The following is a 12,159-nucleotide window of genomic DNA, read 5'->3' as shown; positions in this document are numbered from 1 at the left end:
GCAATGACTGACTTGCATACCTCACTGAAGGACACATGAGCCTTTTCAAAGAATGTGTTTTTGAAGGCACTTTCCTAAGAAATTACATTTTTAGTGTATATAATATAATTTTTGAATATATAAAAATGAAAAGCTTGCCTTAAATGGACACTGCCTCTTTGTTTTCTTCTTTTTGTTGAAACTTTCAACTGCGAGCCTTCGCCGGCATACAAACATTATTGTTCCACCGTCTTCGACCACTTTGCATGGGATAAGGCAGGTTGGACAGTCGCGCTTGTCCAAAACTACTCCGTGATCTTGTAAAAAGCGGAAATGAGCTTTCTCATCCATACCGAGAAACTTTGCAAAAGTTACAGAGCAGGACTGGCACGTCATGTTGAACAATATGAATCAATAAACAACAATTCTTGATACAAATTTGAATATTAGGGAAACTTGAAAGACAAGTCGATTTTTATAGCAAGTACGAGAAAAGCACCCTGGTTTTTTATAGTAAACCCAGGAACTTTGAAATTCAATTACAAGAGAACCATGGCCGACCGCCAAGTTCTTTTTGCACGTAAATTCTTAAGAAATCGCGGTCCATCGAGGATTATTTTTTCGCGAATTTCGGGGGTGAGCCCGCTAATGTATAGTATTACCAAAAATTGGTTTTTATAATTATATGCTCAACTTTGCTTAGGTTTACCTCCCTAATTAATCAAAGTCCCTTAAAACCACATTTTCAATGTCAGGGAAACCATTTATTGGCCTTTAGGTTATCTCCTCGAGACTTCTGACGTAATCGCTGGCACAGGCAAGCCATAACCAGTTCCCAATAGATCGAAAAGATTAGAAAATGCATCTAGGTAGTGTTTTTATTTTATAATTTAATTTATTCAGAGTGCCTTCTTGGATAGCGGGTCAGACAATTGAAACAGCATTAATATCATATTCGCATGTGTGGCCTTGAGGGGCGTGGGGCAGCGGGTAGGGGAGAACAAGGGGGCTGGACATCAAGGGTACAACATACAGACATACTTTCTAGCGGAAACTAACACACATAGGGTTAAATATAGCACATAGTATTAGATATATGGAATTAAATACTTTGAACTTGAGTGTAGCTTAGTTACGTAAGACAGAATGTTTAGCGATTAAAGTTAGAAAGATTGGTCTATATCGAAATGAGAATAAATTGCTGAGTCAGAGAAATGCGTAAGTATTGCTTCTGGAATGTACACGTGCAATGGCACACACGCAACATTGATGTATTGTTGTGAAGAAATAAGCAAAAGGCTTTCGGCTATACAGATATCGAAAATGCGTTAGAAAGTAAAAGTATGTTGCTCCTGGGTCTGCCCACAATCGCGCCAACTAATCAACTCTGGCCTAAAAGTAACCGATATTGGACTAGCCCACTTATTGCTGCTTGGCCTTCAGGCTGGCGGGCATCTCTGGGGGTGGGGGTCGGGGAATGCCCAGGGCGACCTTCACACCGTCGTAGATGAACCACTGCAGGGCGGTCAGAGTACCGATCATGATAATACGGGGCGTCAATCCGTTCCACATTCCGGTGAAGCCCAGCGACTTGGCCACCTGAATGGCGCTGGCTCCCTTGGCCTGGTTCAGCTTGGAGACCACCACATCAGCGGGATGGGACACCACGGCGCAGAACACACCGGCGATGTAACCAGCGGCGAAGGTCACGATCAGCTGCTCACCCTTGGTGCATTCGGCACGGGGCTTGGGCACCACATACCTAGGGAAGATTGCATCATTAGTATCGATTTAAACGGGGTTGTTTGTCCAAACTTTGAACGGTATCGATTTGCTCTAGTTTTCACATAAAATAAATACCAAGTATTTTAAAAATCATACGCTTTAACAAGGATGTTTTAAGCCCTGTGTTGTGTTAACCATAATATTCTTTAAAGCGTGGCTGATACAGAAAATTGGACAAAGTACAATAAATTATGTTGTTAGATATAGCTTTTAAAATAATGATAACAGTTATTAATTTTTAAACAAAATAAGAACTTTTAACATTTTAAATTTTTACTTTTGCATATATACACGAACAGGTAAAGACTAGTTATCCGCTGACTCGTTAAAATTAATTTGCACCTAAAGAATAATTGAATTAAGAAGACCTTCATTTTTCTCAATTAGCAGATCACATCCGTTATCTTAAAGATTTTAATATTTTTGCAATATCTTTATAAAATTAAAATTATTTACTAATATCAGATTCTATGAATTAAACGAAAACCAGTGCAAATTCGAGAAATAAATGTTACTTACTTGTAGAGCAGCTCAACGGTGCGCTCGAAGCAAGCGAACTTCATCATGGTGTAGGGGATCTGTCGCATCCACAGGGGAACCAGACCCTTGTAGAAGGCATTGACGCCCTCCTCCTTCAGCATCTTAGGCACAGCCTCGCGGAAGTTGTTGGCGAATCCGGGGATGGTCTGGATCTTGACCTTGGCGGCCTCGAACGGCGACAGAGCGATATCGGCGAAGAACTCGGCCGAAGCGGAAGCAGCCAGATACAAGGAGGTGCGGTAGAGGTAGGCGTTCTCCTCACCAATGATATCGGCGTACTTTACCTTGAACACCTCGTACAGACCGAACTTGCACAGACCCTATAAAAAACAAAAGACAGTTTTTAGTAAATGAAGGCATTTCTTTGTTGATTCAAGATAGCTCGCAGAATTCTATGTTACTTATGTACTCTTTTATCTCAAATAAATTAAGTTATAAAACTTATCTTATTATTTTATTTTCGGTATCGGACTTTTTTTGTAACTTAATATCAAATAATAATTCATCAGCAAAGGCTATTCAAATTAAACTATGATATAGTGTTTCGAGTTAGAGATAGGTTTTAGTAAAGCAAGGGTATAGTATGACTATCCCACACTTATTAAGACATCTATAAGTGATCGATGGTTAACATTGGGGTCATTTCTTCCTATTTCAAGCCCGGAACCCTAGCAATTAGGGTCACCTGACCAAGTCACGAGTGGAATGCATATAATCCCCCTCCAGACAATTATGTAACCATTAAATCCCAATCTCACCTGTGCCGAGTAGCCCAGCAGGGTGGGGAACCAGCCCTTGGCCAACCCACGGGCGCCCTCCTCCGCCACGGTGACCTTGAATCCGTGGAACAGGTTCTTGTACTTGGCCTGGTCGACCTGCAGACGGCACTTGACCAGATCCAGGGGGACCACAAAGGTGTGGGTGGTGCCGCAGCTGAGGATGCCACCGATTCCGCACAGGGCGAAGTACTTGGAGCTGCCGAATTCGCAAGAGTCCTGATTTCCAACTGGAACCGGGGCAGAGGCGGCGGCAATCTGGCGACCTTCAACCGGCTGGGGATCCACCACCACAGGGGCGGCGGCATCGCATCTTGCCGACGTCAGGGGGGTGCGGAACGGCGAGTTCCGGGCAGTTTCAATGAAGCTGGAGAACATCTTGTTTCTGTTCTGGTTCTTGGGGTCGGCTGAAAGTATTTGGACCATTGATTAGTTACGTACCACAGACATGTGCTTTATCTAATTATATATAGCTGGGTAATCAGCTGCTTTTCGCCATTGTAGGTTACATAACGGCGTGCCCTGAGTTCCGCGCCTACAGACTTACGGGGCTGGATTTACCCGAGAAGCGGAAAAAGGAAAACAATCACGGGAATTTTGTCTGTTTTCAGGGATTTCTGACGAACGGCTCGCTTACTTCGATTTTACTTTGACCGAGTCTTATGCAATTTTAGGGCCCCGATTTTTGCACTTACACTTCGTCAGCAACGTATTCGGCTCGTGGGCGGGGATTCAAAGAATGAGGGGGGGCTCACAGCTGTCTAGCTATCTGGCCGTAATACCGAAACGCCTCGCTCGAAAGGGTGAAAGAGCTGGCATGTACGACCCGACCACAACTGGTCACACTTATTTGGCGGAAAATCTATTTTACACTTAAGGTTCCGAAAACAGCTCTCCTCTCTGAAAATCTTTTACTTCCAATACACGCCGTTGAAAAATGCACGGAAAAGCCCATTTCACGTAAAGGAAAATTAAAGCACAGCAAACTCTAGACTTGAACCGTGGTGCGAAACTCTGACAGAACCTTACCGAAGACCCAAACCAGCGGTATACCCTTTCTAAGTGCATAACGATTTTACTTGGCCCCTTACAATATTATTTCTTTTGATAAGGTATAATTATTCAGCAGAACGCAAAACACTAAAGAAATTAAAACTAATTTTTAGATACAGTGGCTCAGAGCTTAAATTATGAAGAGCATAAAACGGTGAACTTAAATGGAATATTTCTAAATATTTTTTTTCTCGAATTTCAGGTTTTGAGGGTCTCCCAAACTAGAGTATTACGAAGCTGATAAACAGGATATTGAAATTCAACCATTCAGCAATTGAACAGTTTAGGGAATCCCCTAACTGTTTTGCAAAGAAAAATAATTTTCTTTACAAGATCGATTTTTTGAAAATATCGATGTTTTTACCCCTAGTGCGTTTAACTAGACTATCGATATATTTCGTTAGCCCTGGACCAATGGGGTTCACCGATCCGGCAACGCCACACGGACTGTGAAATAGAAAAGTCGCCACTGATTGTTTACCCTCCAATTTTAATATTTGCTTGAGCCTGCACTGGTCGTGCTTGCAATTGTCGCGATGGCCGAAAAACTGGGGGCTCACCTACCGCTGGTGACCATAAAGAAGACGAGGCACAAGTTGGAGTTAATTTTGCGGGGAGAGCTTGCGGAAAGAGAGCACCGCCAATCTTCGCCTGGTGATCAAGGACGTAACGATGATCGATGTAATTGGAACTACATATGGATCACAAAGAAGTTCCAATTTGCATTGGAATTCCAACGTATACTTTGGCTAATAATTCGCTGGTAAGTCTCCCAATCGACTGAGATATTCAAACTGACCCGGACCTTACTTAAGATAAAGACTCCTAAAAATAGCATTTAACCCAAGAGCAAAGCTAATTTTTTTTATCCTCTTTCAAAGTTTGCACAACGTTTTTAGATACATTTAAATAACTAATGTAAAGTCTTCAATAATTGATTTAATTTCATCCAGTTTCATCACTTCATAAGTTATTTTTAAGACTTCTGTCGATAAAAATAAAAGCTCACAAAAACTTTTTCTATTTAAAGTAAGAAATCTGTATTGTGATCAGCGAGAAGTCAGACTGTAAACGATTTGAAATATTTTAAGTAGATATTATTGTTGAAATGAGCTTTAAACCCTTTACTCGTAGAAAAAATGAGTATACCTATTGTTTCCGAGGGAAAGTATGTGATAGTTAAAAGGCGGCGTTTTCCAACTAATAAAGTAAAAATATTCTTGATCAGGATCACAAGCCGAATCAATTTAGCTATGACCATCTGTGCGCCTTTTTGTTGAACCGTTTGACCTGTCTTGGAAACCAGGGAACGAAAATAACTGTTATTGTAAATTTTTCATACAAAAAAATCACGCACTTAGAAGGGTCCTAAAAAATTTTTAAATACACCACAATTTTTATTAGCCATTGTAGTTTACAAATCCGTAATGATTTTTATTTTTTGATTTTTATAATAAAACTCAAAAAATAACTGTTATTTTTTGATTTTTATGAATAACAGTTATTCCTTTGAAATTTTTGAAAAAATGAAATAATTAAAAAAAACATGATACCCGTGCTTTTTATAACTTACTAAAAATTTGTTAAAAAAGGCAACCGCGCATATTTTATACCTATATTTTTTTAAAATTTTGTTTACCCACAAAATCGCCATAAATCAAGTTTGAGTTTTATTTTTGATCACGACGAATAACTGTTATTTGTCAACTTTTATTATAAAACTCAAAAAATAACAGTTATTCTTTGAGTTTTACTTTACAAATCAGAAAATAACTGTTAAAGTGTGATTTTTAAAATAAAACTTATAACAGTTACGTTCCCTGTTGGAAACTATTATTGCTTTAGGATTTGCATGTGATTTTGATAATCCTAAGAGAAAAGGGTAGTTGATAGTCGAGGCACGCAACTAGACCGTTCCATTTCTTTATAATTTGCTATAATTTAAAATGGAACATTTCTTATTGCGGTTCATAATTTGTTACAGTTGCCAAACCCGTAAAATTACTACAAATATGAGAACGAAAGCCAGCTTCGGCCTATTGGCAATATCTTAACGAACATCAAAATTCCACATATTTTAAAACGTTTTTAGTAAGAGTAAAACTATTTTATTGTACCTCTAATGCATTTATAGTTGCTGTATCTGCGTCACCAATGTCAACTAAATTATTTAAATAATAATGCGTGAACAATATTTTTTAAGTTTACTTTATTTTCGTTCTGTGCATTTCTGAAAGTTTTGTAAAGTGTGTGCTTCTGTTTTTAAAAGAACTTGTTGATTTCGATTTGACAGATAAAAATATACCTGGCGCAATTTGTAAAACGTCATGAAATCGTAAACCACCTTTACAAAGAAAGGTTTTGTTATCTTAAAACGTTTTTGGCACAAGTTTCTTTGCGATTCAAAAAATGAATTTTTACTGACTCCAATACGTAATTTCAGTTTTGGCGGCACGTTTTTCATTTTGTGTGCCATACTTATGAAATTAGAAATGCCAATTGCAGCGTCGCAATAACAATTTCGTTTTGAAATAAAGTATTCTAAACTATCAACGGGAGATAAATCAACTAAATTTGGCAATACTATTGCCAAAAGTAGGAGTAACTGCATTGTGATCAGCGAGAAGTCAGACTTTAAGTGACTTGATATTAATAAAGCATAAAGTCGTATTTAATGTGGAACATTTCCTGTTACGGATTCTAATATTAACTTAAGCGAAACCGATTCATTATGTAGGAAGGCCGACTTTGGTTTCAAGCCCCTACAGACAAGAATATCTGTACAAAAATCTCATGAAAGAACTACTAGAAAACGCATGATGGAACGGCAGGAAAAAGCAACATATTTTTACAAAGAACCTTTGAAACACTTTTATATGGTCATTTCCAATTCGTTTCTTGACCTGGAAATTTCTCAAAAAATATGTAAAGTTGAAGAAGTGTAATGTTCTCTCTCTCATAGCTTTGTCTTATTCCTTCATTTGATAATCACTCTGCATGTAACACAAGACTCGCCTGGGTGATCATTAGCTAATACGATTTGGCAGCCGGTTTCGGGGGACCAAATGCATCATATCTTGGCATCCACATGTTCTGAAATTTTACAAGGATTAAATGGTGATAGTTTCCAAAATGCTTCGGCCAATACTGATTTTCATGCTAGGGGTTTTGAGGTTGCAGGTAACACATTCCCTGAAGATGCGTTATTCCTCAACATTTTCCCTCATGATTCTGTAATGTCTTCTGGCGGATTTTGGCGAAGTCTTTATTTATGTTTCTTAAGATTTAGCACCGAATTTTGCCATAAGAGATTTATTTTTCATTGATGTATTCCTTTAAGACATCAAACTAATCTAAAATATAACTAATTAATTGAACAATACTTTCTTTAAAAAAATTTTTGTGGATGGGGGCTTAAGCCTAATTTAAATTTAACTTCTTAAGAATGTAGTCTAAGAGAAAACCATTATTATAAAATGTAAATAAAACAAGTGGATTGTTTGAGGCAAAAAGCTCCGATCAGCTGATTTTCTGTGGCTCTCTTTCTCGAAGCTTTGAGTCTGGTTTCCGATTTACTTTGCACTTCTTTCTTTTACTTTGCCGCGGTCTTTGCCTTTGCCTCTGCTTTTGCACTTTTTGTGTTTGCCCGCTCGTGGACTTCTGTGGCATGGAGTTCCTACGTCAGTTTGAGTTTGGTTCGTAGCGCGTTCGCACACGCGCGCTCCATAGTTTATTATATAGTTTGTTCCCATCCGATCCGAGATCCGATCCGCCGATCCGTGCCTCTCGCCGCATCGCGCGCTCTCTAATCAGTTGGCCAACGTTTTGGGTCTGCGTACTTCGCGGCTAATTTCCAACTTAAAGAAGTGAAAAACAACAAAATCAGGCAAATAATTGAGTAATTAAAGTTAAACGTAAGAAGAGCTGCTCTGCCAAGTGTTTTGTGTTTGTGCGCCTTTTGTGTAACGGTCTGCTAACTGGAGCTAAATCTTAAAAGTGATTACGGCAAAGTGTTTGAGTAAATTGATTGTGGAATGGTTTTGAAAGCTTACGTGTGGATGCGATAAAGCGATCGATTTTGGTTTACTTTGAGAGGAGGAAGCATAAATCGAGAAGCCATCGAGAAACTGGGATTTGCTTGCCATGTTTTCATAAGCGGAAAAGAAAGTTTGATTTAGGAGAATCGGAATGTGATAAAAACCGAGAAATTAGTTTTGACTGGATAAAAGAAAACTTTTAACAACAAAATTTGAAAATTAACCATAAAAAAGTTAAAAATTAATCAATTATTAAAATACATATTTATTTTTTTTTGTCAGAGTATTGATTGATTTTTGCAGTGGAAATTTTGTTTGCTAGAATATTGGTAACGGTGATAAAATATATTATAACAAATAAGAAATAATTAAAGTTAGAAAGAGCTTCAATCATCCTAAATGGTTTTCATATCGTACTTCAAGTGATCTCATAAGATTATCTCATTTTAAAAGCAATATATAGCATCACAGCTACAAAGTGCAAAATCCCAATTATTGAATTCAATGAATTCATAACGTGTTTGCTACTAGGGGAAAACAATCATTTGGCTGCTTACCTTTAAATAAAACAAGAGAGAACGCTATAGTCGGGTTGGTGTCCCGACTATTTAATACCCGTCACTCAGCTAAAGCGAACGCTGTACTCGGGTTGGTGTCTTGATTATAATCGTAGCTCAGCTAAAGGGAGTGCGAGGGAGATAGATATATGTAGATATTTTGATTGCGTATAACTTTTAAATGAATGGTCCGATTTAAAAAATTTCTTCTACATTTCGATAGGTATAAATATACACAACAAAATTGCATTTATACTTCTCGGAAATCTTTAAAAATGTGGGCGCAGGACCCATTTTAAAATCGTTAGTGGGCGATTGTGGGCGTTAGAGGGGGCGTGGCGCTCGGCTGAAATAAACTTGCGCTGCGTAGGAAGCCAAAGAATATGTGTGGGAAATCTCAACCTTCTAGCTTTTGTAGTTTCTGAGATCTCAGCGTTCATACAGACAGACAGACGGACAGACGGACAGACGGACATGGCTAGATCGACTCGGCTAGTGACCCTGATCAAGAATATATATACTTAATGGGGTCGGAAACGCTTCCTTCTAGCTGTTACATACTTTTGCACGAATCTAATATACCCTTTTACTCTACGAGTAACGGGTATAAAAATTTAATTTACTAAAAGACAATCATGATTTTCCTATTCTTCATAACTTTGGTGAATTTGTCGTATAATATTTATCTAAAAATGACATTTAAATTTTAAAGTTTCTCAATAAAGCAATAAAGTTTAAATGTCTTTCCAAAAAATGTAAAGAAAAACTAATCAACACCAGTTGCGACTAGTTAACCAGCAGCAAAAATTGGCAACTTCCTTCAGTTGGGCGCCAAGTCATTAGCTGCCCCACACACCCCCCTCCATCATCCCATTTACCACTTTTCCACCCTTCTCCCCCCTCTGGGGCCCACTCAAAGTACCGCTATGACTAGACAGGCCTTGTCCATATATTTCTTTATTTTTTCGCATACGAATATATATGCAGCCATTAGCCACCGCATCAACAAACGAGACGCCACAAACACACTCTGATCTTTTGAGGCACACACAGATACTCGAAGGAGGATCGGAAGAAAGGGGAGGGGAAGGGACTCGGTGACGTTTGCTTTGGACCCCTTCACTTTTTGTTGTTGCACAGAAAGAAATTGTATATAGAAATACAAATCATACAAAACACTGCAACTAGTAAATTTAAACTACTAAAATCAAATTAGAATATTTTAAAATCGCTTTAAAACTTTTTAATTAATACATCTGTAATTTGTATTTTGTGATTTTTAACAAGAAATACATATTTTATTTGTATGAATTTATAATTTTTTTCGATTATGCAACTATCGTTTCCAGTAACTAAACAAATATTCAAAAAATATTTTGTGATATTTTTATATTCAGATATTTAAATGCCCTTGAAATGTATAAAACAATTTATGTTTTTTATAAAGAAATAAATATTATCAAAATTATGTATTCACATTTTGTTCGTTTTTTGTTGGCTTTCTGAGTAATCATCTAATAAATTGTTATCGGTAAATTTTTAAACATTTTTTCTGCGTGCTGGTTGTTGTTTTTCGTGGTCGGATGAAAAAGTTGCCGCGGCAAGTGCAATTCGCGGTTCGCCGTCCGCGATTCGCATTCCGCTGGCCGAAAGTATCTTTGGAGTTTTGCATCTTGTGGATGTCTGCCGCGCTTAACTGTAAAACTGTAAATTGAGGCATGTGCCGCACTCTCTCCCTCTCTCTCTCTTTCTACGTGTGCCCTCTCTTTCGTCTGTCAAGTTCAATGTGCGTTGACAATTTCCCATTTCCAAATGGGCGACGTTTTCCACTTTGCTTCTTGTACTTTCACACACATTGGTTTTCCATTGTGCCTGCGCAACTGTGCGTGTACTTTAATTTATTTTAAATCGAACGGCAATTTAAATTTAAGCAAAAGCCAAAGGAAAAAACAAAAGGTATTGAGTGTTTTTTTGCGCATTCAAATTCAACCCGGAACTCAAGGTATAGGAGTACCCGAAATCAGCCAGTCGCCCTGCCGATCGAGTCGTGTGTGGATGTTTTCCAAGCAATGTATCTACGTATCTTTTTATCCTCATCGCAAACGCAATGCATAAATCAACGACGGAAAGAAGAAAAAATCTCCGCTTCGCTTTTTTGTTAGTTTTGTGAAAGCGCAAGTCGTAGCGTAATTTTTACACTTTTACCAAAGAGAAAGAAGACGGAAAGATACATAGATACTCTTTACATACGGCTCATAAGCATCTTTTCTCTATTACCCACCGACATACACGATTTTCGTTTGCCGTTGTTTGTCTTTAAGCCGCTTAATTGAAAGTCTTGGCCTGACTTATGACTGGTTGGAAAAGCCGAATGTAAAAAGAAGACCTCAAGATGGTCGATGCTTTTCCAGCTGGGCCAAAGTGAAACCGCAGAAGCGATGAAAAATATAATTTTATTGATCATAGTGGGTCTGGGCAAAGGGAAAGCTTTCAAAACGACTAATCAGAAGTTCTCAGCGGTTTTTATAGTGCAATAAACTTAACTAAATGCAACTAAAGTGAATACAATATGCAAGCAATTTGAAAATTCTAAAAAAGTGATCAGGCAAACATCCGTAAATGTTTTGATTTGCCAACCTGTGCATGTGCTCAAAAATCAACAGAACAAACTAAATCTACACATCGGACAACAAACAAGGTAAGAGCACATTTATTTTAATAATCTTTGCCCGTTTTAGTTTTTATTTATTTTTGCATATCCATTTGTTAACTCGTTTGCGATGTCTATTAACGGCATTCGTCGCCTCAAGCTGTGAGCTCATCTCATCATCTCGTATTTGAATGATATTCTCGGCCCGAAACTTGTTCGGTGATTCATTTTTCGCAGCTCCGCTTTTCGATTTGTTTATTTACAGTTGTGATATCTTTTTGCCTTGCATATTTTAGCATGCCTTACAGACACGTTCAAATATTTAATCAGTTAACCGTTTCGGTTTAGTTTATTTATCATTCCACAGAGCTTTGCCATTGTTGTTAACTTTCCAAGTCGTTGCACATCTTCTCCCCCACCTGTCGGTTCCAATGTCAAGGTTGCCATTGTTGATGTTTTGGATAAAATAAAAAATAAAATAAAGCCTAAAATGTGCGAGCAGCCGGCTTATTGCCAATTGTCTGCCGCTAATTGGGGCTCAACACTTCTCAAGTGGAACGATAGCTCTTTTTCGTATAATTTGTAATTGCTTCGTTTTTCGGACAAGCTGCAAAAGATATTTTACAAAAATAAATTAAGTGTTGCGGGCAATTAGTTGAGTCTTAAGCTGGCCATTTACAAAATGTAGGCAGATTAATGGTCGCCGATGGAGACGGGAAGATGAACGTGAGTTAGGGTTGTTGGGAAGTCTGTTGCCATTTTTTGTAGGCTTATAACAGGTA

General features: G+C 38.1%; 2 protein-coding genes across 4 annotated transcripts in view; one reads left to right on the top strand and one right to left on the bottom strand.

Annotated features, from left to right (window-relative positions):
* Nucleotides 1-849: 849 nt before the first annotated feature.
* On the bottom strand, nucleotides 850-3,923 carry Mpcp2 (Mitochondrial phosphate carrier protein 2). Of its 2 annotated transcripts, none has more exons than XM_017138987.3 (4): nucleotides 3,776-3,923; nucleotides 3,063-3,487; nucleotides 2,284-2,624; nucleotides 850-1,741 (listed from the first exon to the last, which is right to left on the bottom strand). In XM_017138987.3, the coding sequence occupies exons 2-4, from the start codon at nucleotides 3,456-3,458 to the stop codon at nucleotides 1,402-1,404; spliced, it is 1,077 nt and encodes a 358-aa protein (XP_016994476.1). In that variant the 5' UTR covers nucleotides 3,459-3,487; nucleotides 3,776-3,923; the 3' UTR covers nucleotides 850-1,401. The 2 variants fall into 2 exon arrangements, with proteins under 2 accessions (XP_016994476.1, XP_070070953.1); XM_070214852.1 differs by lacking the exon at nucleotides 3,776-3,923 and adding an exon at nucleotides 3,628-3,768.
* Nucleotides 3,924-7,665: 3,742 nt separating this feature from the next.
* bbg (big bang) overlaps nucleotides 7,666-12,159 on the top strand; it is a 138,891-nt gene continuing 134,397 nt past the window's right edge. Inside the window, exons 1-2 of one of the 2 annotated variants that reach the window (XM_070214791.1) lie at nucleotides 7,666-8,047; nucleotides 11,245-11,425. The gene's annotated coding sequence lies outside the window, so the exon portion shown is untranslated. Of the gene's footprint in view, nucleotides 8,130-11,244; nucleotides 11,426-12,159 lie in introns of both variants that reach the window. The other variant, XM_044393995.2, reaches the window with a different exon arrangement.

Source organism: Drosophila takahashii, chromosome 3L, assembly GCF_030179915.1.
Source record: "Drosophila takahashii strain IR98-3 E-12201 chromosome 3L, DtakHiC1v2, whole genome shotgun sequence".
Classification (NCBI taxonomy): domain Eukaryota; kingdom Metazoa; phylum Arthropoda; class Insecta; order Diptera; family Drosophilidae; genus Drosophila; species Drosophila takahashii.
Note: the sequence above shows the minus strand (reverse complement) of the source record. Positions and strands in the feature narration are given on the sequence as shown.